Here is a 27,313-nt window from a genome sequence, read left to right as displayed (position 1 = left end):
GCGTGAGAGACCAGCCAGCCAGAGCACTAGCACAGCAGCTTTCCCTTCTGCCGGGCTGGGCTCTCGGATGCGGCTTCTGGAGAAACGGTGCCCCCTGATCATTGAACTGCATAGGAGAATGAGTCCTGATGCAGTGGGCTCTACCGGGCATGGACGTCCCGACTGTTGTACTCCAAAAGGACCTCCTCCTGGGCCTCACGGAAGGCGGGATCCCCAGTAGGCAGGCACTACCCGGGGCGGGGGTCCCGACTGAGCGGTTCCCTCGGAGGACGGGATTCCTTGCGCGGCACAGAAATCATGATTTACAGAGGGCTGGGATCATGACAGCTCGATAGAGGACGGGGCTCCTGACCGAATGGACCCTATGGGGCACGGGAGTATGGGGTTCACAACTGATCTGGTCCCACGGGGGATGGAGGTCCGGATCCAAGGGCGCGGTCCTGAATGGTCCGTCCCGCCTGGGTGGGCTCCGTGAGGAACGGATCCCGCCCCCCTCCAAGGACAGATCCCCTGTCCAACTCACACTCCACGGGGACCCCGCACCCCGCCTGGCTGGGCTGAATGGGGTCGTGATGGCCCGAGGGACAGAGTGTGGGACATTGGACCGACCGGGCTCCATGGGACTGGACGGTCCCACCACCTGCCCCAAGGCCAGCCAGCGGTCGCCCCTCCTCTCCCGAGGGGGCAGGGTTGGGGGCGGCGCCTGGCGGGCGGGGGCGGGTCCAGTGGGGGGGGGCGCAGTTGCAGGAGACTGGACTCACCGGGCCGGGGGCTGGGGTGGGACCCGGCGGGCGCCATGGAGCTGCTCTCGGCGCTGAGCCTGAGCGAACTTGCGCTCAGCTTCTCGCGGGTGCCCCTCTTTCCTGTCTTCGACCTTAGCTACTTCATCGTCTCCATTCTCTACCTCAAGTATGAGCCAGGTGAGCCAGGGCCGGAGGCTGGAGAGGACTGGCATTGCGGGGAGGGGGACGGCGGTAGACCCAGGGGTCTGGAGGAGGGGAAAGGCCTGAATCGTGGGGGAACAGTCCCAGGGACCGGTTTGGGGAAGCAGGCAGGTGCTGGAATCATGGGGTTCTCCCATACGGGGCCGGGCAGAGGGAAGAGACAAGAGAGAGGGCAAGGAGAGAAGCTCCTGAGATTGTGGGGCTGGGGGAGGGGAAGCAGATGCAGGCTGGAGGAAAGGAAAGGAACGTGATTGCTCAGAGGAGGGGGAACAGGTGCTGGGGAGGATGCAGGGAGAGAAGGTCAGGGGTCCGAGGAGGGTACGGTCGCAGGAACTTGGGCGAGGGACGTAGGTCGTGGTGAGGGCGCAGGCGGGTCGGCTCTGCTGGCTCGGCCAGACGTCCTGGCTGCCCGCAGCCGTGACCTCCCTCCTTGCCCTTGGCGCGGGGAGCCAGAACGGCAGCTGAGTGTCTATATAAGGGCCGGCAGTGCTGGGGGCTGTGATCAGGTTCAGAGAAGGTGACACCGGTGCCCCTTCCCCGCTGTGGCCCTGGGGCAACCTCCTCTCCCTTTCCCTGGGCCAAGGCTCTGCTGGATCTCGGAGCCCAGAGGGAATTCTTCCAGGTCTGGCCTGGATCCTTTCCACTTACTGAGCAGTACCGGCCCTAGGGCAGGATGATTTGGGTCAGCCTCCTCCCACCAGCTCCAGACCCTCATGGAGAATCGCTGGGGGGAAAACCCAGCTTCTTGTTTTTGGTTTGTTTTTTTTTTAACCATTTTTTTAAATGATGGTAAATGGCTTCTTTAGAATGCATTCTATTTTTATACAAGGTTCAGGGAGTGTTTCTTGTTCATCTCCTAGTACTTTAATAATTCTAGCACACCAGCAAACTAAATGGACAGTAGAATTTAGCTTTAGAAAAAAGACCAATCACCCGAAACTTTGTGATCTTTTCTCCCACTTAGATGTAAATTATCACTATATTCTCTGGAAATAGCTTTTTTAAAGATGATAAAAATAGGTGCTCGTGTATATTTTTTAAAAAAAGAAAGAAGAACAAACAAACAAACTGAAAAGCCCAAAGGAAAAAGGAGATAGTTACAGTTGACATGGTGGCCACCCTTCCAGACCTCACTTCTCTGCATTTATACCCCTGTAGTTACGTATGTAAATGCAGTCTTATGCAAATAAGATCATATTCTGCCTGGCAAGTGTTTTTGTTCCATTTTATTTTAGCTCGTCCACATGCCAGAGTCTATTTCTTTAAAGGCTCTTCTGAAAAGCAGTTACTTTGCAAAGCAAAATAAGCTTTGTATTATCTTAGCCTGAACATGGGGCTGTATTTCCTGTCTGCAGATGAATTCCTGGTGGCTCAGGCCAGTCCCCTGGGCAAGTACAGAACCTATTACACATTGGGAAATCGAAAATTGTGAAGGGCAGGAGCCCAGTAGGGATGTAGGACACAAGTCTCGGAAGGAAAGAGGTCTCTGGGCTGGCTGGGAGCATGCAGGGGGGTTGGGATATTTCTGCTGGAGTCACAGAGTAAATCACCTGAACTTGAAGTACTGCAGCCTGAAGGTTCCTGACGGCTGAAAGGGTTCAGTGGTTCTGAACCCCAGCAGCACATTAGAGGCTCCTGGGGGTTCTTAAACCCCCATCTCATCTCCACTCCAGACCAATAGAATCAGAATACCTGGGATAGGGCCCTGGCATGCTCATGTTTCAAGCTCCCCTCCCCCAAGGATGCTATATGCTGTCAAGGTTGAGAACCCCCTCCTCTGATCAACATTCAACTCCCTCCTTTCATAACTGGGGAAATAGGAAATAGAGGCTAAGCTAATTTACATACACAGTGAGCCTGTGGTCCCATGGCTGGTAGATGACAGCCCTGGGATTCGAACCCCGATCCCAAGAATCACTGTGATTGCTCCGGGGTACTTGCCTACCCTTAGAAAAGGGAGGCATTGGACTTAACTGTTAGTTCCCCAGTTTGGTATTCCTGCTAAGCCTCTCTAAAAGTTTCTTCTCAGAATCCATGTGCTGATTGCAGGACCAGTTACAGAATAGGTGTGACCCCTTGTACAGAAATTAAGAATTTTGTGAACCTGAAAGCCAAGCTGGCTTTAAGGAATAATCTTCAAATTGGGAGTCAGTTCTGCCTCTCACAGTGAGTAAACACCAGGCTGGTTGCTTTACTTACATGAGCTTCAGTTTGCTCATCTGTGAAATGGGCTCACTGGTGAAATAATCCTGGACTCCCTTTCCTGGCTATTGTGAAGATCTATTGAGAACTTTGTCAGTAGTCAGATCTAAGGCACTTGTGAGAGGTAGTAGAATTATTTGTAAGGCATGGGGCAATGTGTTTTCCAGGATGCAGGCATTTTCTGGGTCAGGCTTTTGTGAGAATCCTGAATGAGGATGAAGCACAAAGTGTGGTCCTCAGGTGAACAGCATCTGTGGCCCCTGGTTAAGAAATGCAGAATGCCAGGCTCCCCACCAAGACCTGCTAAAACAGACTCTGCATTTGAACAAGATCCCTGTAAGCATACTAACATTTGAGAAATGATGGGCTAAAAGAGGCTGGAGCTCCTTAATAGGGCAGGGAGGGCCAGGTCTGGCTCACCTCTAGGACCCTTAGCTCTATGCAAGAAGAAAGAAAGAAGTCGTGGATGCTGGCGGCATGATTGAAGGAATGAGTGAATGAATGATTAAATGACAGTCCTGGCTTCCTTAAGCCCTGACCCATGCAAAGAGCCTTCCAGACCAGTGGTTCTCAAGTATGGCTACACATTAGAGTCACCTGGGGAGCTTTTAAGACTCTTGTTGTCCAGGTAGCACCCCTTCATCATTAGAATCAGAATCACAGGGGGTGGTACCAGCATCAGTATTTTTTAAAGTTCCCCAGATGAGAACTGGCTCTGCACCAGTGTTTCCCAACCTCAACACTAATGACAGAGACAGATCATTCTCTGTGGCAGGGGCCGTCCTGTGAATTTCAGGGTGTTTTGCAGCATCCCTGGCCTCAACCCACTAGATGCCATGAGCACACCCCAGCTGTGACAATCAAAAATGTCCCCAGGGAATTCCCTGGCGGTCCAGTGGTTGGGACTCCACGCTCTCACTGCTGAGGGCCCGGGTTCAATCCCTGGTCGGGGAACTAAGGTCCCACAAGCCATGTGGTGGGGCCATAAAAAAAAAAGAAAAAAAAATGTCCCCAGACATTGCTGGTGTCCCTGCGGGGGGACACACTTATCCCCACTTAAGACTCATTGATCTAGACTGAGTCTCAAACTCTAATGCTTCCAAGGGCCAGGCAGGTCATATATAGAAAACAATAAGACAGCCAGGTGAGGACCGTCCCCAGGTGAGATCCAGCCATGTGCATCTCTCCCTGATGGGGGCTAGAACGAGCAGAACTAATTTTTCAAGGGAAGCTAGAAATGTGATTTGCAGCTCCCTATGTTTATATGTTAGCTATTTGAACATGTTTTTTCTTTTTAAAAATTAATAGACAGTTTTTTAGAGCAGTTTAGATCCACAGCAAAGTTCAACTGAAAGTAGTTTCCATATACTTTGACTACCCACCCACACCAACCTCCCACACAGCCTCCGCCACCATCAACATTCTGCACCAGAGTGGAAACATTTGCTATAGTCCATGAACAAACATTATTGTCAACACCATTATTGTCATATTACCATTATTATCAGGTATTATCAACATCATTATCAACTAAACTCTGCAGTTGACATAAGGGTTCCTTTGTGTTGTATATTTTATGGATTTTAACAAGCGTATAATGACATGTATCCATCATTGTAGTATCATGCAGAATAGTTTCACTACCCTCAAGCTCTACCTATTCATGCCGCCCCCCCTTTTCCCTCCCCAAACCCCTGACAACCTCTGATCTTTTCACTGTCTCCATAGTTCTGCCTTTTCCAGAATGTCATAGAGTTGGAATCATACAGTATGTAGCCTTTTCAGACTGGCTTCTTTCACTTAGCAAGATACATTTAAAGCTCCCCTATGTTTTTTCGTGGCTTGGTAGCTCATTTCTTTTTAGTGCTGAATAATATTGCACGATATGGATGTTCCACGGTTTAATTATTCACCTATTGAAAGACATTTTGGTTGCAGTTTGAACATTTAAAAAATACTGTGGGAGCCAAAGAGAACTGTTCCTTGATCTCTGGTTTGAACTATAAGCTTTCTGAGGGTTGGGGACTGCTCACCCTTCAGCCTTTTGAGGAGGGGCTGCTATTCCATTTTACAGTGGGGGAAACTGAGGAAGAGAGCTGAGCACAGAGGCTTGGGAGAGGGTGACTTGTCTTAGAGAAACTCTGTGAACACACTTCCTATGTTTGGACCTCACACTAAGTAGCGCAGAATGACAGCAGTGCTAAAAGTGCCCTGGGGAACCTTCTAGCACTTCCTGGCCAGCCACAGACAGGACGCTGACCCCCAGAGAGGGAATGTTGTGGAGCCCATCACAGGTCAGAACTAGGGTCCTGATAGGGGCTTCTTCCTTCCTCCTTAGGCAGACCTGATTTTTATAAGTCCATCCACTAAAATTTCCACCCACAGGTACTTTCCATTTATGTTCAGTTCCAGAAATAACTCTCATCTAATTGCTAAGCACTAAGCAATTTCTTTTCATCTTCACAGATGCCCTCTGAGATGAATGATAGCGCTGGGTGACCAACTCGCCCACGTTTGCCCAAGACAAGCACCCAAAGTCCCAGAAACCCCTCAGCCCCAAGCAAACCAGGACAGTTGGTCACTCTAGACAGCATCCTCATTCTACACATGACTAAACTGAGGCCCAGATAGGGGAGTGAGCAACCAAACTCACCCAGTGAGAGGGGAGTGCTTTGGTGGCAAACCTGGAATTGAAACCCACGTTCTCCTGCTTCTTGGTGCTGCCCCAAGTACTCAGCGAGAGAAACCAAAAAGAAGCATGGCAAAGGGAAAGAGCCAGGGGGCAGTTTCTTGACCACTGCCTTGCTGTGGATCCTTGGGGCAGGACATCCCCACCAGCCTCAGTCTTCTCATCTGTAGCAATGGGGAGACTCATCCCGTCCTTCTAGGGTCGCTGGGAGGGTATTGATAATGAAAAGAAGCTCACAGACGTAGAAAACAAAATTGTGGTTGCCCAAGGAGAAGGGGGGGGGAGGGATAAAATAACAGTGTGAAAGTAACAGATACACACTACTGTATAAAAAATAAACAACAAGGGTTTACTGTATAGCACAGGGAACTATATTCAATATCTTGTAATAACCTATAATGGAAAAGAATCTGAAAAAGTACACACACACACGTATAACTGAATCACTTTGCTGTACACTTGAAATTAACACAATATTGTAAATCAACTAAACTTCAATATTTTGTTTTATTTATTTATTTGGCCATACCACGCAGCTTGTGGGATCTTAGTTCCCCAACCAGGGATCGAACCTGGGCCCTTGACAGTGAAAGCACAGAGTCCTAACCACTGGACCACCAGGGAATTCCCTTCAATTTACAAAAAAATTCATAATGATGATAATACACAGAGCATTGACTCATCAATATAACTTGGTGGAGGGAGTGCTTTCATTCTCCCTTTGACAACAGAGGAAACAGGCTTGGGGGGGAGGGGGGCGGGGGCGGTTGTTTGCCCAAAGCCACGCCAGAGTGAGCAGCAGAGCCAAAACCCAGGTGTGTAACTTTTCTACCAGGCCTCACCCATAGTGAGGAGCCTACTTTGTTCCCGCAAAACCCAGCCTCCCATCCCCACCCCCACCCTCCCTGGCCTTATGGTCCCAGAGGGCACAAGAAAGACCCTGGAAAGAATTCAGTCCCTAGGGGTTATTTTTAGTTGCAGAGGTATCCATTTCTGCAAAACATGGGTGCCTCACCTGAGCTGGCCCCTGTAGGACCCACCAGCTGCTCGAAAGGATTAACTCTCAGCTGGCGGCGTTTTAAATAGATGCCCCAGAGGAGAGAAGAGGGCATTCGGCTTCATAATGGAGGAACTTGGTAGATGTTGAGACTCAGGATAACCTCGAGGGTGGGGACATGATGCGCTTTGGGCTTGTGACTCCAGGGTGAGATTGAGGAAGGAAAATTTGATTCCAACCTCTACTAGGAGTTGGGCAAAGAAGGGATTAGGGTTCCCACCTGACAGAAGGAAAGAGATGGAGAAAGAAAAAAATGATTTGTCCAAGAACACGTGGTTAGTCAAAGGGGGTGGTAAAGAGAAAGGGAAGAGTGTTGCTGACTTACTCTGAAACAACTTTTATGAGACATGTTTCCTGATTATAAAATGTATATGCAAGAAAATGGATAAATAACTTGCAATCTGTTCCTATGATAGAATACTATACAGCAGTGAAAATGAATATTACCCTTGAAAATATTGTGCTCAGTGAAAGAAGCTAGATGCGAAAGGCCATGTCTTATGATCCCACCTATATGTAATGTATAAGTTCAAGAACATTTTTATCACTTCAGAAGGAAGCCCTCTCCCTATTAGCAGTCACTCCCCATTCCCCCCTCCCCCTGTCCCTGGCAACCACTAATCTGCTTTCTGTCTCTATGGATTTGCCTGTCCTGGACATTTCATAACAATGGGACCATACATTATGTGGCCTTTTGTCTTTGGCTTCTTTCACTTAGCATGTTTTTGAGGTTCATCATGTTGTAGCATGTATCAGAACTTCATTCCTCTTTAAGGCTGACTTGTATTCCATTGTGTGGATGGACCATATTTAGTTTATCCATTCATCTGTTGATGGACGTTTGGGTTATTTCCACCTTTTGGCAATTGTGACTAGTGCTGCTGTGAACATGAGCATGAGTCTTCCGGAACCTAGTGGTGGGTTCTTGTGCATAGGACAGCATGGTACCATGCTGCCCACCCTAGGCTATGAGACCTCCTGTTCCTGGACCCCCATCCACAGCCATCAGAGAAGGGGCAGGTAGTGAGGGGCCCACGAGGGGGCTTGGTACAGACTGTAGAGCCCAGTGTGATGAGGTGGGAGAGCACCCCAAGTCCTTATTGCTTATCAGCTTTAAGGGGACCCTTGTTTTTTTGCAGTTTTGGTGATTAAATATTTCAAACATACAGAATAACTATCCCCACTGACACTTCCATACTCTCTACACAGACTTACCAGATGTGAATGTAGATTTGCTTCAGATCTGTTTTTGTTTCTTATTTTTTTAAAGAAATAGTGGCAGGCAGAGCCAACCCCATCCGTTCCTCTCCCTCCCTCTCTAGATGTGACCAGTGCCCTAAAGGTGGCCTATATTCTTCCCATGCCTGTATGTATACCTTTACCACTGTTTATGTATCTATGAACTGCATGGAGCATTTTGTGTTGTTTTACATATATACATAAAATATACATAAACATAACATTTTGCAATCTAACCTTTTCACTCAGCAGTAACGTTATGGGACTTATCCATGTTGATACATCTAGAGCAGGGGTTCTCAGCCAGAAGGGAATTTGTCCTCAGGGGATACTTGGTAATATCTGGAGACATTTTTGGTTGTCACAACCAGGGTGGGGGGAGGCTACTAGCCTCCAATGAGTGGAGGCCAGGGATGCTGCTTGACGTCCTGCAGTGCACAGGATGGCCCCCACCGCAGCAGAGAATGATTCTGCCCCATACATCAGCAGTGCTGAGGCTGAGGAGCCCGGATCTGGATCTAATTCATTTTTAAATATCTCCGCTGCGGTATTCCATTTTGTGTGACTCTACTCCCTCACTATGAAACAGTAGACTCCACTTTTCTCCTGTTGTAACAGTATGGCAGTGAAATCCCCCTCCCCATGTCTCTTTGCCCACATGCACTAGTTTCTTTTGAGCAAATAGAGAGGAGCAGAATTGCTGGGGCACAGGCGACTCACAGCTTCTGGCTTCCTCAGTATCGCCAAATTGCCTCCAAGCTGGTTATGCCTATCGACCCTCCCAACTGTGTGTGTACAAGGGAAACCTGGACTTTTTCCCTCTGGAGGAGAGGCAGATAGTCCCCTCCCCACTTCTCTGTGAGGTTGACTGATTCGAGAAGAAGGCAGCTCCCTCTATGGAGTACAGTGAACTTCATGTTTCTTTCCCCAACACGGGCTTAGAACATTGGACATCAAACCCAGGAAAGAGGCTTGGATGCCATGTTGAAAGGTGTGGGGTCTGTGTGGCCCTGGCTTGGTCACTTGCTTTGCTGGATATCCAGCCCATGCCGACCGGACCAGTGTATCTTGCATTGACTGCCCCTTAGCTCTTAGGTTTCCTCTCTCCTCCCCCTTCCACCTTCTCCCATGCTCTCCCTTTGCCTGGATCATCTTCACGCCTCCACCCCCATCCTCTAGGAAATCCCTGCTCATTGTTCAGATCTCAGCTTAAGTGCCACTTCCTAAATGAAGTCTGACCTCCTCAGCTAGGACAGTTCCCCAATTAAACCCTTCAAAGCACCATGTGTCTCTCCCTTATGAGGTTTAACCTTCATTTGTGGGATTATTTAACCACGTTGCCTCTCTACCACACTATGGGCCCCACAAAGGTAATGCCTGAACCAGCTCTTGCTATGGCTGCATCCCCAGTGCCTAGCAAGAGCCCAGCACATGGTCAGAGGTCAAAAATACTCACTGAATGCCTGGGTGATCTTGGGTAAGCCATTGACCTTGGGGAGACTCTGTTGCCTCATCTGTCAGATGCTATGTTAATTTCCTAGGGCTGCCATAACAAATGGCCACAAACTAGAGGGCTTAGGACAATAGAAATTTATTCTCCGCAGTTCTGAAGGCCAGAGTTCAAAGTCAAGGTGTCTGGTTCCTTCTGGAGGCTCTAGGGGAGGATGTTTCCATGCCTCTTTCCTGGTTTCTGGTGTCTTCCAGCAATCCTTGGCATTCCTTGGCTTATACATACATCAGTACAGTCTTTGCTTCTGTCTTCATATGGCCTTCTGTATGAATTTCCTTTGGCTGCCATAATGAAGTACCACAAACTGGGTGGCTTAAAACAGGAATGTATTGTCTCACAGTTCTGGAAGCTAGAAATCCAAAAGCAAGGTGTCAGCAGGGCCATGTTCTCTCTGATGGTTCTAGGAAGGAATCTTTCTATGCCTCTTCCTAGCTTCTGGAGGTGGCTAGCATCCTTGGGGTTCCATGGCTTGTAGATGCATCACTACAGTCTCTACCTCCTTGTTTATATAGCCTTCTTCCCTGTGATCTGTCTCCTCTTATAAGGAACACCAGACATTGGATTAAGGCCCACCTAATGACCTCATCTTAACTTAATTACATTTGCAAAGACCCTATTTCCAAATAAGGTCACATTCACAGATACCAAGGGTAAGGACTTAAACATATCTTCTTGTGAGTTCAACTTACAACACCTTCTTCTTTGTGTCTGTGTCTCCTTTTTTTGTCTTTTATAAGAACACTCTCATTGGATTCAGGACATACCCAGATGCTCCAGGATGATCTCATCTTGAGATCCTTACCTTATTTGCATCTGCAAAGACCCTATTCCAAATGAGGTTCTGATGGACATGAATTTGGGGGGGGGGTCCCTCCTATAACTCACTATAGGCAGGGATATTGATCCCTACATTACCTGTGGTTGAAAGCCTGGGCTCTGACGCTGAAGCCTTGAGGATGGTGTGAAGGTATGTAGTTGCCTGGGACACAATAGTAACTCAATTAAAAAAAAAAAGAAGTAACTCAATAAATAAAGGGAGCAGGGGAAGTTGTTGTTATAATGTAACCAAAAGTGCCCAACACAACCTCAGTGCCTAGGAGTGTTCAGTCCACATTTGCTAGAATGTAACCTCCATGTGGACAGTTCTTTCACTAACAATTATTTATTGAGTAACTACCATGTATCAGGCACAGTGCCAAGCACACCAGGTCAGGGGAAGGGGATGGTTCAGCAGCAGATAAGACTGATAAGGTCCCTGTAGTCACCGAAGGATTAAGATCAAGTCAACTTGTTGAGTGTATCAATAGTATATACAGGTATTTATGTCAATAGCTTCACACTTAGTACAAAGCATAAAGAGGCCAAGCATTCAGATTTAACAATTTAGAGACAAAAGGCATCCAATCTCTAGAAACAAAGAGAAACTTTCCCCCCAAACTCCCAAAACCTGAACTAATTATTTCTTTTGATTAGCCTTTTGACTAATAGATTACATATTGTAAGCTTGTCATCTCACATCCACATTGAGTAGAGTTTTCATTGGATTAAGTAAATTGTTTATTAAAGAGAGGCATTGGGGAATACTACTTGGCCATAAAAAAGAATGAAATCATGCCATTTTCAGCAACATGGATGGACCTAGAGATTATCACACTAAGTGAAGTAAGTCAGAATGAGAAAGACAAATACCATATGATATCACTTATATGTAGAATCTAAAATATGACACAAATGAGCTTATCTACAAAACAGAAAAAAACAGACGTGGAGAACAGACTTGTGGTTGACGGGAGGGTGGGGATAGGGGGAGGGAAGGAGTGGGAGTTTGGGATTAACAGATGCAAACTGTTATATATAGGATGGATAAACAGCAAGGTCCTACTGTATAGCATATATAGCACAGGGAAGTATATTCAATATCCTGTGATAAACCATAATGGGAAAGAATATGAAAAATAATAATGTTTATACATGTATAACTGAATCACTTTGCTGTATAGCAGAAATTAACACAATATGGTAAATCAACTATACTTCAATAAAATAAAATTTAAAATAAAACTTAAAAAATAAAAAATAGAGTCATTGGTACTAGCTCTGGCTGTGAGAGCTAAGTAGCTGTGTCTTATGACTTAATCCTAAATTCATTCTCTGGAAAATGAAACTAGTGGGGGAGGGAAGGAATCAAGATGATGAAATAAGTCGTCACACCAGGAGACACCCAGGTGCCAACTCAGGGGTGTGGCTGTAGAAGATGAGGACAATAGTAGCATAAAGATAGAACCTAACTATCTCAAAAGATTCAAAAGAATTTGTCCATTTCTTCCTTTTGAATCTTTTGAGATAGTTAGGTTCTATCTTTATGCTACTATTGTCCTAAGATGCAGGCCTACTAGAGAATGGACTTGAGGATACAGGGAGGGGGAAGGGTAAGCTGGGACAAAGTGAGAGAGTGGCATGGACATATATACACTACCAAATGTAAAATAGATAGCTAGTGGGAAGCAGCCACATAGCACAGGGAGATCAGCTCGGTGCTTTGTGACCACCTAGAGGAGTGGGATAGGGAAGGTGGGAGGGAGGGAGATGCAAGAGGGAAGAGATATGGGGACATATGTATATGTATAACTGATTCACTTTGTTACAAAGCAGAAACTGACACACCATTGTAAAGCAATTATACTCTAATAAAGATGTTTTAAAAAAAAAAGATTCAAAAGACTTAAGTGTGTAGTATAAAGTGTATGATTTGACTAATAGAAATTAACCCTGTACCTCTAGTGTTTTTTGTAAACGTGGTTTTAAAGAACTAGACCTCCTGCCTTCATTTTAATTTGGGATCTTAAAATACAGTTTATCTTGCAAGAGTTTAAGACTCATAAGAAATTGCAAAAATGGGTTCTTTTTTTTTTTTTTTCCCGTGGCCATGCCACAGCTTGCAGGATCTTAATTCCCCAACCAGGGATTGAACCCCCGGCAGTGAAAGTGCTGAGTCCTAACTACTGGACCACCAGGGGGATTCCCAGAAGTTGCAAAAATGGAGCAAAGAGTTTCCAAGTCCCCTTCACCCAGCTTCCCCCAATGACAACATCTTACCTAATGGTAGCTCATTATTAAAACATGGAAATTGGCATCAGAATAATACCATTAACAACAACTACAGACTTTATTCAGTTGTTTTTACATGGACTTTAAAAAATATAGTCCTTTGAAATTTTATCACATGTGTAGATTGGAGTAACCACCACCACGATTAGGATACAGAATGGTTCTGACACTCCAAAGAAACTCCCCTGTGATGCCCCTCTGTAGTTAGATCTTCCTTTGAACCCTAACCCCTGGTAACCACTGATCTGCTCTCTGCCACTCATCCCTATGGTTTGGTCACTTGGAGAATGTAATATAAATGGAATCATATACAGTACGTAACCTTCTGAGATTGGCAGTTTTCGCTGAGCATCACACTGTTGAGATCTGTCTGGGTTGTTTTGTGTATCTCTGGTTTATTCCTTTTTCGTTACTGAGTAGTATTCCATGGTACAGATGTACCATGGTTTGTTTATCCATTCACCCATTGAAGCCGTTTGGGTTGTTTACAAATAAAGCTGCTATGAATATTTGCATGCACGACTGTGTGAATACCAGATTCTCATTTTCAAACAAAATCTTATGCCGAGCTCTGAGATGAAGCAGTAAACGAAGTTGTGCTCTGGTTGAAACAGGGGGGAAGACCCAGGACATACCTGCTTGGTTTCTCCTTTGCCCCTGCAAACCCTCACGGTTCCCAGGAACACAGTTTGAAAACCATTGCTCTTGGGAGCCCATCCTCTCAGACCATGGAGGTCTTTCTTGGGTTATCAAGGCTGCAGGATGTCAGGACATGGGCCAGTTCATTCCCCTATCTCTGTGGTGCTCAACTTTGTTGCACAAAGGAATCACCTAGGAGAATTAAAAATCCACAAGCCCAGCTACATCCCACACCGACAAACCGAGACCCTCTGGGATGGGGCGCAGGCATCTGGTGTTTGTAAAGTCCCCAGGTAACTGATGTACAGCCAAGCTGGAAACCAATGCACTGGGCCATCTTCCTTAGGTGTGGGGTCCCTATTTCTATTCGCTAAGTTAGTCCAGTCTTTTGCATTTTCTTGCCTTGGGTTTACAAGAAGACTCACTTTAGTATCATTTATGAATGTTTATCTTCAGTTGCAGAAACTGTGAACTGTTACATTTTTTTTCTTTGTTATCCTTTATTTTTTAACAGCTTTATGGAGAGTTAATTCATATACCACCCAATTCACCCATTTAAATCATCCCATTCACTGGTTTTTAGTATATTCACAGAATTGTGCAACTATCTCCTCCAAGCTGGATCTTCTAGCTTTTACCCTCCCATCTCCCGCATCCCCTCCAGCCCTAAGCAACAACTAATCTACTTTCTGTTATTCTATGTGAAAAATTGAATAAAGTACCAAGACCCAAAATGGGGTGGAGTCCACGGGGTGGTGGGAGCCCAGAGTCGGGAGTGACTGGCTCAGTAGAGCAAGGAAGCCTTCCTGGAGGAAGTGGCATTTTTGCTTGGCCATTTTTGCTTGTGTCTTTGTTCCTTCCATGCTGCTAGCATGGGATGCCCTCTCTCCCTCCTCACCCTGTTAGTATAATTCTGCCTTCAAGGACTCCATTATCCAGCTTTGCTCATTGCTCTTTCTACATGGTTCCTCACATGTGGACATGCCCTGCACTGTCCCCTTCGGTACCAATACCTGGTGACTTCCCTCTGCACTGATGGCTCTCCCCCAGAAAGATAGGGCTCCGGAGCTCTTCAGCTCCACCTTTCAAATTTCTTCTGTGCCTTCCTATCTGGGGCCAATCGAAGCTCTTTACCCAGCAAATGAACATTCTCCATAAGAGCACAACTTAACAACAGAACGACAACCCAATTTTTAAAAAAATACACAAAAGACTTGAATAGACATTTCTCTAAAGAAGATATAGGAATGACCAACAAGCACATGAAATGGTACTGAATATCACTAATCACTAGGGAAATGCAAATCAAAACCACAATGAGATATCACCTCATACCCATCAGCATAGCTATTCCTAAAAAACAGAAAACAACAGGTATTGCTGAGGAGGTGGAAAGGTTGGAACACTTGTGCATTACTGATGGGAATGTAAAATGGGGCAGTTGCTGTGGAAAACAGTATGGAAGTTTCTCAAAAAATTAAAAATGGAATTAACATTTGATCCAGCAATTCCACATCTGGAATATACCCAAAAGAATTGAAAGCAGGAACTCGTACAGATATTTGTACGTTCATGTTCTTAGCAGCACTATTCTCAATAACCAAAAGGTGTAAGCAACCCAAATGTCCATTGATGGATGAATGGATATGTAGAATGTGGTAGATCCATCCAATGGAATATTATTCAGCCTTAAAAAGGAGAAAATTCTGACACATCTTATGATGTGGATGAACTTTGAGGACATTATGCTAAGTGAAAGAATCCAGTCACAAAACAACGAGTACTGTATGATTCCACTTACATGAGGTCTATAAAGTAGTCAAGTTCATAGAGACAAAAAGTAGGGTGGTAGGCGTCAGGGACTGGAATGAGGGAGGAATGGAGAGTTAGTGGTTTTTTTGGCTGCGTTGGGTCTTCGTTGCTGCACGTGGGCTACCTCTAGTTGCGGCGAGCGGGGGCTACTCTTCATTTCAGTGCGCGGGCTTCTCATTGCAGTGGCTTCTCTTGTTGCGGAGCATGGGCTCTAGGTGCACGGGCTTCAGTAGTTGTGGCGCACGGGCTCTAGAGCGCAGGCTCAGTAGTTGTGGCGCACGGGCTCTAGAGCGCAGGCTCAGTAGTTGTGGTGCACGAGCTTAGTTGCTCCATGGGATGTGGGATCTTCCCAGACCGGGGCTTGAACCTGTGTCCCCTGCATTGGCAGGCGGGTTCTTAACCACTGTGCCACCAGGGAAGTCTGAGTTAGTGTTTAATGGGGACAGAGTTTCAGTTTTGCAAGGTGAAAAGCTCTGGAGATGGATGATGGGGATGGTTTCACAACAACATGAATGTGCTTAATGCCACTGAACTGTACACTTAAAATGGTTAGAGTGGTACATTTTATGTATATTTTACCACGCACACAAAAATTTTTTTAAATAAGGAGAGACCAAAAGTACAGGTGTAAGCTTATAAGGATCTTGGCATCAGCCCAAGGCAGGAGTAGCTGCGTCAAAGCTCTCCCAACTGCATGTTGTCCTCTCTCTTCAAGCTTCAGTCTCCTCATGGGGATAATAAGAGTGATCACTTGGCTGCAGTTATCAATGAAGATTTAACGTCCTTCCTATAAATGCTAAACCCAGTGTCTGAGACCTGGGAATGCTTGCTTAATGTGAGCTGGTGTTATTGTTATTGCCACCTCTCTGAGTTCGGAGGAAAGAGCCCCAGCCTGGTTCTGCCTTCTCTCTGTGTGACCTCAGACATGTGTGCAACCCTCTCTGAGCCTTGGTTCTTCCTCTGAAATGGGCAAACTGCAAGGCATTGGGTGGGCACTCTGTGAAGGCAGCTGAACTAGGATGGGTTGAACAGAGGGCATAAAGGGTGAAGCATGTCCCAGATGCCCTGGTGATGGTGGGGGATGCCCCATGCCCCTCAGGAGCAGTCGAGCTGTCCCGGCGCCACCCCATGGCATCCTGGCTGTGTGCCATGCTGCATTGCTTCGGGAGTTACATCCTGGCTGATCTGCTCCTCGGGGAGCCCCTGGTCGACTACTTCAGCAACAACTCCAGCATCCTGCTGGCCTCTGCAGTCTGGTAAGCACCACTCGTCTGGTGGGATGTGGGAGAGCAGAGCAGGCGGGCAGGGTGACCCTGCCACCTGGGAGCGGGGAGGCGGGAGGTTGGAGGAACTAGGACCCACCAGCACAACCTCCACAGTGGTCCTGACCCACCACTTTCCGCTGCCCAGCTGTCCTGAGCCTGGCAAGTGAGAGCGAGGGTCTGGACACAACCTCATCTCCGAGGGGCCCCAGGCTCTGTCTCCCCCTGAGGCTTGGCATTCTCTCCCCAAAGGTACTTGATTTTCTTCTGCCCCTTGGACCTCTTTTACAAGTGTGTCTGCTTCCTGCCGGTGAAACTCATCTTCGTGGCCATGAAGGAGGTGGTGAGAGTCCGCAAGATCGCCGTGGGCATCCATCACGCGCATCACCACTACCACCACGGGTGGTTCGTCATGATCGCCACTGGCTGGGTCAAAGGTAAACAGGACCATAATGAGAACAATGGAAAAGCACCCCAGTTGAGAACCCCTGCTCAGTGGGACGTATCGGGCACCCCAGCTGGCACAGCCATTGCTCTGGGCTAAGGGATGTCAGGACGGCTGCAGGAGTCCAGCCTCCTCATCAGCAGACACCTTTAGGGTAAATGAGAAGATTCTTCCAGAAATTTAACTATCAAAGGTAAATAGGACAATGAAGCAATGATAGCTGATGTCTCTAGAGCAGGATTTCTCAACTGTGGCCCTACTGACGTCTGGGGCTGGACCATTCTCTGTGGTGGGGACCGTCCTGTGCATCGTAGGATGTTGAGCAGTGTCCCTGGTCTCCACCCACTGGATGCCTGTAGTACCTACCAGTGTGACAACCTAAAATGTCTCCAGACATTGCCAAATGCCTCCTAGAGAGGAAATCATACCCCTATAACTACAGAGGTTCTTAAGCTTTGTGGACTACAGCCCATTTATCAGCCCAGTAAAGCCTACAGACCCTTTTATGTTTTTTAAATGCATAAAGTAAAATATATAGGAGAATAAAGGAAGCCTATTATTTTAAAGTAGTTATAAAATTTTTTAAAAAATATGCTGTAGTAGCTTTATCCATCTTTACTAGTGATTAAATAGCAGACCTTACAGTGGCTCCTAATAACTCTCAGACTTTTGAAGTGGTGTTGAGCACAAATGATATTTTGAAACCACCATCTGCAACAATGGGAATGTGAAAAGAAAAACATCCATGAATTCTGTTGGTGACAGAATCACAGACTTGCAAATCCTGCTGAGGTAACTGCCTCCCTTCATGATGGAAGGAAAGGCTGGATTTCAGCAAGGGGTGTGAAAATGAAGATGTAATTCTGTTTCCTGTCTGGGTTCATAGACTCCAGGTTAAGATCCCTGACCCAGGGCAAGTTTTGAGTGGAGGCCTTTGTGCATCTTTTCTCATTTGATCCTTAGGACTCTCCTTTAGGAGAAGGCTAACATCATCTCTTTTTACAGAGGAGGGAAATGAAATGACATGCCCAAGGTCACATGGCTATGGGGGCACAGCTGGGTTTGACTCCAAGTCCTCTGAATTCAACATCCACGTTCCTAACAACTTTGGAGCCCTCCTTTTTATCCTCCTCCATTTATGCTAAGAGGTAGCCCAAGATAGACTTTGAGACAAAAAAATATTACTAAAAATATAGAGGGACAGTTTATAATGTTGGGTCAATCCACTAAGAAGATATAACCATTATAAACATATATGCACCTAAAAACAGAGCACCAAAATACATAAAGCAAAAATCGAGGGAAGTTAAAGGAGAAATAGATAATTCAACAGTAATAGTTGCAGTGGTGGACCAAGGAGTAAAAGGAAGGCAGGGAAAGAAGGCTTGAGCAGGTGCTAAACACCACTGGGCACCGAATCCCTGCTTCCTGCTCACCAAAGGGGGTACCCCCAAAATGCCTGGGTCTACAATCATCATCCATTGAGTCACAGTATCCTCAGCACCACTGACATTTAGGGCCGGATCATGCTCTGTGGTGGGGGCTGTCCTGTGCATTATAGGGTGTTGAGGAGCATCCCTGGCTTCAACCCATTAGTTGCCAGTAGCAGCCCCCTCCCCAGTTGTGACAACCAAAAATGTCTACAGATATTGCCAAATGCTTCCTTGGGGGCAAAATCATCCAAGATGCAAACCCCTGGTCCAGTGGTGCATATCAGGCATCCCAGTTAGCACAACCACTCCTGGAGTGGGTGTCCAAGCCTCTTTAGCCAATACATTTGGGGTAAATGGGAAGATTCTTCTAGAAATTTAACCAGAAATCTTGACGTGGGTCTCATTCTCTCTCCAGGAAGCCTGTACTACAGAGTAAATTCCCCAGGGGTATGACATGCCTTCCAGAGGGCAAGTGGCTTGAGAAAGGTTGAAAGCTCAGAACCCGGAGGAGAAGAGAGGCTGGGGGTGGGGAGCCCTCTGGAAGCCTCATGCACAGCTCAGGGTCCTGGATTGGGAGCATCAGGGCAGACAACCCAGATTTGTCCAAGACATACCTTGCAGGTGGGATGTGACCTCGATTACTTCATGCTGGTTTTGCTCCAAATGTGCTGTGTGACCCTCAGCAAGACTGTCCCCTCTCTGGGCCTCAGTTCCCCCACCTGCAACTGATGATCATACACCCCAGGCTCAGTATCCCTCTGGAGGAGACTCCAGAAGCAAAGAAGTTGCTTCCTTGGGAATTCAACCAAGAAGAACAGGGAGCTGGAGGTGGCGGGCTTGCTTAGAAGTACCCTGTCCCATAGGCTCTGGTGTCGCCCTCATGTCCAACTTTGAGCAGCTGCTCCGAGGGGTCTGGAAGCCAGAGACCAACGAGATTCTGCACATGTCCTTGTGAGTATCCCATCCTCCCTATTCCCTGGGCCTGACCCTGGGTTGGATACTCCTGGTAACTTGGAAGTCTCAGCCCCTGATTCTCCTTCCAGAATCTTCCAGAGACCATGGCTGGGGGACCCCAGAGGTAGAGCCCTAACACTACCTAGGGGGCAGGGGCAGGCAGCGTTGCAGGGTGATGAGACACTTGATTTGGGTTTTGAAGAGTGAATAGGAGTTTTCTGGCAAAGAGGGAGCTTCTGGACAGAGGCCAGCACCTCTGCCAACTATCAAGTCAGAAAAGAGCAACGATTCTGCCTGGTTCTGCAGGGTCAGGGTACAGATTGTGGGTGGGAAGTGAGGGATTCAGGATGTAGAACACAGAGTGTGGGCGAGGAGTGTGGCTGGGGCTAAGTGGGGAACACTGGGCAGGGCCAGATGGCAACATACAGGACTCAACCCAGGACCCCACAGGGCATTTAGCCTAATACATTTTTAAAAGACCTAAAGGTTCAAGCTAGTTAAATTTTCTCCCAATCTACAATAAAGCTGTTGCCATTAAAATAGGACAATATTAAAAGGCTCACCCATATGCCAATGAAAACTATCTCCCATTCATATGTTGGAAAACATAACTATCTCATTTTATCCCCATGAAAGGTCTGTTCCCACACTCAGTTCATGGACAGGGAAATGGGGGCTCAGACCATTGTGTCCCTTGCTACTAAGAGGGCAAGTGGCTTCCCCTCTCAGATTCTATTTCTGCCTCATCAGCTGAGTGTGAAAGCTCCATCACACACATAACCCCTCTGACCCTGGTTCCTGGTGCGTGCTTTGGAAATATCAGGTCGAATTATCATCATTAAGTACGCGCAGTGAGCGACAGACATCAGAAACAGAAGTCACTGGTCTGTCTTCTGCAGCAAGTCACAATATCGGAAGCCTATTCTTCAAGGAAGAAAAGGAAAATTAAGAAGAACTGTGTGTTGTAATCCCACCTTCTGGGGGAGGGCACTGTTTAGGAGTCCCCCCAAGACCACCCTCAGGTTTGACAATTTGCTAGAAGGACCCATAGAAGTTGGCCAAGCCATTATACTTAGGATTATAGTTTATTACAGATTAAAAATGGCAAAGGTAAAGACATGTGGGACAGCATCCAGGGAGAGACTAGGCGCAAGCTTCACACTGTCCTCTCTCAATGGAACTGTGTGGACAGCACCTGTTTCTCCCAGCATCCATGTGTGACTGTATGCGCTGAAGATTGCCAACCAGTAGTGCCCCCCTGAGCCCTGGTGTTCAGGGGCTTTACTGGGGCTTGGTCACACAGACATAGCTGACTGCCCGCTTGGCTGACCTCAGTCTCCAGTCCCTCCAGAGGTTCAGCTGATACCATGTGGCCCAAGACCCCACCCTAAATCACACCCTTACCATCTGGTATGACCCCAAATCCCCAGGTAAACAAAGACACTCCTATCAGGCAGGACATTCCCGGGGCTTAATGGATACCTTCCAGGAGCAGGGCAAAGGAGAGACCTCTTTTGGGGCCAAGATAGCTCTTTACTGTACAGGGGGACACCACCTCATCCACGTCACATGGGCACCTTCCCACCACGCACTCTGGAGAAGCTGGGCTGGGTGCCGGGACCAGCAGGGGTGGGCAGAGAAGGGGGCCTGGGACAGGGGTACAGAGGCCTGAGCCATGCAGAACCTTCCAGTAACCACAGCTACCCCTCCAGCCCCACCAAGGCCAGCCTGTACGGAGCCATCCTCTTCACCCTCCAGCAGACCCGCTGGCTCCCAGTGTCCAAAGCCAGCCTCATCTTCATCTTCACCATGTTCATGGTATCCTGTAAGGTAAGTCTTCCTGTCCTGACGCCGACCCAAACCTCCCAGGCTGAGGATAGGGAGCTTAGACTCATAGCCTTGAGTGTCTGGGGAAAGGACAGCCCTAAGGTCAAGGGGTGGGGAGCTTGTCAGTAGGTTCACGCATGGGAGAAGGGTATGAGAAGATTAGTGTCCAGCAGGTGGGGATGGCGGTGAACAGAACAAGGTCTTCCAGGCAGAGGGCCCAGCATGGGCAAAGGCCAAGATGGGGGCAGGAGTGTACCGAGTCTGTTTGGAGTATCAGGGCCTTGTGTCTCGGGCATGGAGAGCGGGCTGGACCAGGAATGGTGCTGGTCTGACCCTCGGGCCTTGAGTTAGGGTCACCCCCTACCCAGGAAAGGTCTTCTGGGGCCATGCACTCTTCCCTCCCCGTGGAGCTGAGGAGCTTCGCTGCTGGCTCCCTGGGAAGGGACCACAGGCCATCACATAGGGAAAGGGAGTGAGCGACCCCAAGCCAAACAGAGCTCCTCTCTGAGCCCAGGTGTGTGTGGGGGAATACTCCTGGGGAAAAGGTGACCAACTGTCCTGGTGTGCCTGGGTTTTTAGCACCAAAATCTCACATCCCAGAAAACCCAGGACACTTGGTCACCTTCTTAGGGGTGCATGCAGCCAGAAGGCTGGATCTGAGCTCCCTCTGCCCTTGACCTGGCTGACCTTCTCTCTCTTTCCCCCCCAACCCCCCACTTTGCTTCTGCCTCATTCTCCCTCTGGCTCTCTCGCCTCTCCTGTCCCTCTGCCACACCACCTCAGGTGTTCCTGATGGCCACTCACTCCCACAGTTCCCCTTTTGATGTTCTGGAAGGCTACGTCTGCCCTGTGCTGTTTGGGTCGGACTGGGGGAACGACCATCACCATGACAACCACGGTGGATCCCAGGGCGGCAGTGGGCCCGGCTCCTCGCACTCAGCCCTGCCCACCAAGTCCAAGGAGGAGCTGAGTGAGGGCTCCAGGAAGAAAAAAACCAAGAAGGCAGATTAGAGGGCAGCCCTGGGGGCATTCAGGGCACCAAGGAGAGGACCCAGACCCAGGACCTGGGCTCAGTTCTCCCCTCTCCAGGCCTCTACTTCCCCATCTACAAATTGGAGCCATTAGCCCACCCTCCAGGGCTGATGCGGGGGTTAAATGAGATATGGGGGTGAAGGGCATTTGTAGGAATGGGGGGGTCCCTTTCTCTTTCTGCCAGGTCCCCATGGAGTTACAGCTTTGGCGGGGGGGAGTTCACAGAATCCCAGCAGCAGCTCCAGCCGGAAACCCTGGCAGTTATGTTCTTGGTTCTATTCTTTCCTCTCTAAAATTACACCTTGACTCCAAAAGAATTTCAAGCCATGTTGAGACTCATTCGTTTGACGAACGTTATACTGAGTGTCTGCTGTAAGGTAGCTGCTGTGGTTTCCACGTCTCTTCTTGCCAACTTCTCCTGGGCATCCCTGGGCAAGTTGCCTCCTGCTCTGAGCCTCGCGTGCCCCATCTATCTAGTGGCTCCTCACCCCATTCTGTATGCAAGGGTTGATGTGAGGCTGGACGTGAACCAGCTTTCTAAGCTCAGAAGCACAATGCAGTTAGGAGGGGAGGCCTTGGTGGATGTTCATCGTGCATAAAAATGGCTTTGCATTTTAGATCGTTTGTGTTTGTGGACCGGAGAACCCCACAAGTTACCTGGCACAAAGGAGGCCTTCAGTAGACATGTCTAAGCCAGACTTGAGAGCATGGAGGGTGGGGAAGACTTGTTCTGATCCTTGGCTTCAGGTTGTTCCTAAACCAAAGAAATGCAGCTTGGCTGGGCAGGTGTTCCAAGATCTGGCTCTGCCCAGGGGCTCCAAGAACTCACTGTTGCACCTGGGAAGCTCCATGAGACCTCCCTCATGCTGGCATCCTTCATTGCCGCTCACTCAGTCATTCAACAAACACATGCCTACTATATGCCAAACCTTGTGCTGCTGCTAGACAGGCTGGGAACTTGATTCAGGGTGTGCGAGGGGGATGGGAGCTGAGCGCCCCTCCTGGCCATCTTCATCTCAGCCTAGGTCACCAGGACATCTGAGAGGGGTAGGTGGGTTGGGCATGGCCAGTCTCAGATGGGGTTGGGGCCCAGACCAGGCCAGCTTGGGGCTGCCCTTTGCACACGGGTGCTCAGAGCATGCTCAGGGCATCAGCCTGCAGCTGTGTCAGAGCGGTGTGGGATTGTTGGGGTTCCAGGTGTTGCCCAGCTATTGGGAAAGTGCCTTGATCTGGTGACGCCTGGGAGCTAGGTGGGTCCTGAGGCTGTAGGGCCCCCAAATTCCTCCTCTTGCATGTCCATCAAGGCTCAGCGTGAAGGGTCAGCAAATAAATCTGTTGTGAAAGAACCCTGATGGCTTGTCTGATTCATTCTTGTTCTTTTGGCCTCACGACACAATGGGAGTCCTGTGAACTTAGAGACGCATGGCGTTTCCAGGAGAATGAGGCTCATGGCAGCCCTTGCTCACCAGTGGGAGATAGAGGCAGTGGGTGAAGTCTGTGGGGCTTGGAGTTAAGCAGAAATGGGTTTGATCCTCACTCTGACATTGACAGGTCATGGGGCTTCCCCTTCTCTAAGCCTGTTTGCTTCTTGGGAAAAAGAGGATGATGATTATCACTGCCCTTCAAAGACAGGTGGGAGGATTAATGGGAGTGGTTGGGATTTGCAGCTAAGTGTCTGTGCAAAACCCTGTTAAGAGAATGAAAGTCAAGCCACAGACTGGGAGAAAAATCTTTGAAAATCATGCATCTGATAAAGGGATTGTATCCTGCACATGTAAAGAATTCTCAAGACTCAATAATAAGAAAACAGCTCAACTTAAAAAGGAGCAAAGGATTTGAGTGGACACTTTGTCATAGAGAATATACAGATGGCATAGAAATAAGCACATGAAAGATGCTCAACATCCTTGGCCATTGGGGAAATGAGTGGGAAGACACCACTTCACACCCACTAGGAGAGCTAAGATTAAAGAGACTGACCATACTAAGTGCTGGCGAGGATGTGGAACAACTGGAAATCTCATATGTGGCTGGTGGGAATGTAAAACAGTGCAGCCACTTTGGAAGACAGTTTGGCAGTTTCTTAAAAAGTTAAACAAAAGTTAAGACAGTTTGGCAGTTTCTTAAAAAGTTTTGTATGACCCAGACATTCCACTCAGGTATTTGCCCAAGAGAAATGAAAATATGTGTCCACACAAAGACATGGACACGGATGTTCATAGCAGCTTTGTTTGTAATAGCCCCAAACTAGAAACAGCAAACAAATGTCCATCAAAAGGTGAATGGGGACTTCCCTGGTAGTCCAGTGGTTAAGACTCCATGCTTCCAATGCAGGGGGCTGGGATTTGATCCCTGGTCGGGGAACTAATATCCTGCATGCTGTGCGGTGCAGCCAAAAAAAAATTGAATGAATAGTACTCAGCAATAAGAAGGAACAAACTATAATATGAATGAGCCTCAAATGCATCATGATGGGTGAAAAGAGCCATACAAAAAAGTATGCATATGGGATGATTCCATTCATATAAAATTCTAGAAAAGGCAAATTCACCTGTAATAACATCTGATCAGTGGGTGTTCGGGGAGAGAGAGAGACAGGTGTTGGGGTAGAAGGGATGGCAAAGAAGCAGAAGAAAACTTTGGGTGATGGATGTCTTCACCCTCCTGATTGTGGTGATGGTTTCACGGGTCTATATACATGTCACAACTTATCAAATTGTATACTTTAAATCTGTGCAGTTTATTGTATGTCAATAGTATTTCAATAAAGCTGTAAAAAAAACTTAAGAAAAAAAACTCGATAAAAATTGGGCAAGAGATTTGAACAGACAGTTCACCAAAGAGAATAGATGTATGACAAGTAATCACATGAAATACACATTAAATCCACGATAAAATGCCACTGCAGTATCTGTTTTAGGCCGAATTGTGACACCCCCCGACCCCCATTCTAGGAGTTGGAGTCTTTAAAGAAGTGATTAAATTCAAATGAACTCTTTAAGGTGGACCCTAATCCAGTATGATTAGTGTTCTTATAAAAGAGAAGATTAGAACAAAGACATACACAGAGAAAAGACCATGTGAGGACACAGGGAGAAGATGGCCATCTACAGGCAATGGAGAGAGGTCTCAGAAGAAACCAGATGTGCTGCTGACACCTTGATCTCGCACTTCCAGCCACCAGAACTGTCGGAAAATAAATTTCTGTTGTTGAAGCCACCCAGTCTGTAGTGTTTCGTTATGGCAGGCCTAGCAAACGAATATAATACCATTTAGAGTGAGTAAAACAAAAATAACTAAAAATGCCAGGTGCTGGTAAGGATTTGGAGCAACTGGAATGCTCATGCACTGCTAGTGGAAAAGAGTTGGGTCATTTCATATAAAATTTAACATCACTGACCATATAATGCAGCAATCCCATTTCTAAGTGAAGCACAAACACATGTTTGCACAAGAAATGTTTATAGTGGCTGGTTTTGGTAATCACCAAAAACCAGAAACATCCCAAATGCCCATCAGCTGGTGAGTGGATGAACATCATACAATGATCCCATCACACAATGGAATACTACTCAGAGAAGAAAAGGAATGAATTTTTGACACACACAGCAATGTGAATGAATTTCAAAAGAAGCCAGACTCTGGTTACATCCTGTGTGCTCCCTTTATAGGATGTTATAGGAAAGGCAAAAATTATGGAGACAGAACACAGATCAGTGGGTATTAGGAGTGGGAGGAGAGATTGTCTTCAAAGGGGCCAGGGGAATTTCAAGGGGAGAGGGCAGCAGAACTGTTCTGTATCTTGATCGTGGTCAAAACTTACAGAACTGTATGCTGAGAATTCTACCTTAATCAAAAGAAAAGGAAAACCAGAATAGGCTCTGAAGCTTCTCAGACCTGTTCCTATCCTGTCTTTTCACCTTCGAGGTGTGTGGCATTGGGCGAGTAACCCCCCTTCTCCGAGCCTCACTTTCCTCCTAGGACGCCCAGCAGGAGCGTCTGGAGTTGGATTACAAAGACAGCTCTGTAAGAGTGCACAGAATGCTTCTGCTTGCACTCATCTAGCACCTGGTGGGTGTTGGCAATAAGCTGGCTCCCTGCCTTCCAGCACAAATGTTCTGGGATCTCATTTTATGAGAGAACAGGTTGTATCAAAATAGCCTCCCAGCCTATTTTGGGAAGGGGGTGGGCAAGCCACTGGCTGGTTGGGGGATGACTGGCAGGGCAGGCTGACCCTGCCATCCCATGTAGGTGTAAGAACTCTGATGGCCAGCTCTCAAGTCCAGCCTAATTTTAGATGCAGGTGTCACACTCAATAGCTTCTTTGGTCTTGAGTTGAGAGGAAGGTTCTTTTATTGTTATTGTTATTATTGTAAAATACACAACATGGTTCTATTATTATTGTTATTATTGTAAAATACACAACATAAAATTTGCCATCTTAACCATTACTAAGTGCACAGTTCAGTGGCATTAAGTACATTCACATCGTTGTGCAACCATCACCACCATTCATCTCCAGAACCTGTCCATCTTCTCAAACTGAAACTCTACCCTCATCAAACACTAACTTCCCATTTCCCCTCCCCCAACCCTTGGCACCCACCATTCTACTTCCTTTCTCTAAGACTTTGACTATTCTAGGGACTTTACATTACTGGGATCATACAGTAACTGTCCTTTTGTGACTGGAGTATTTTACTCATCATAATGTCCTCAAGGTTCATCCATGTGGTAGCATGGGTCAGAATTTCCTTCCTTTTTAAGGGTAAATATTATTACTTTATATGGATATACCACATTTTATTTATGCATTCATCCATAGATGAAAACATGGGTTGCTTCTACCTTTTGGCTATTTTGCAAAATGCTGCTGGAACATGGGTGTACAAATACCTCTTTGAGACCCTGCTTTCAGTTAAGAGGAAGATTGTTGTAGTGAAAAGGATGGGGTGTATGCAGAGCCACTGGGTGCCAGGGTCTTGTCCTACAGAGAAAGAGAGCAGTGACCACATTCCGAGGGCTTTCTTTCTTGGTGCCACACCCTTTAATGAGCACTGTACATGCCTTATTTTCCTTGGTCATTGCAACAATCTAAGGTGGGTGTATGAATTTCCTGTGGCTATGGTAATAAATTACCATGAACTTGGTCACTTAAAA

The 27,313-nt window shown here is 47.2% G+C and overlaps 1 protein-coding gene across 1 annotated transcript; it reads left to right on the top strand.

Moving 5' to 3' along the window:
• The first annotated feature begins 743 nt into the window (after positions 1-743).
• TMEM38A (transmembrane protein 38A) lies at positions 744-23,505 on the top strand. The gene is made up of 6 exons (XM_036848536.1): positions 744-920; positions 16,300-16,456; positions 16,715-16,899; positions 19,204-19,291; positions 21,007-21,124; positions 21,905-23,505. The coding sequence occupies exons 1-6, from the start codon at positions 797-799 to the stop codon at positions 22,130-22,132; spliced, it is 900 nt and encodes a 299-aa protein (XP_036704431.1). The 5' UTR covers positions 744-796; the 3' UTR covers positions 22,133-23,505.
• The last annotated feature ends 3,808 nt before the right edge of the window (positions 23,506-27,313 follow it).

Source organism: Balaenoptera musculus, chromosome 3, assembly GCF_009873245.2.
Source record: "Balaenoptera musculus isolate JJ_BM4_2016_0621 chromosome 3, mBalMus1.pri.v3, whole genome shotgun sequence".
Lineage (NCBI taxonomy): Eukaryota > Metazoa > Chordata > Mammalia > Artiodactyla > Balaenopteridae > Balaenoptera > Balaenoptera musculus.
This window is presented reverse-complemented; position numbering and strand designations above follow the sequence as displayed.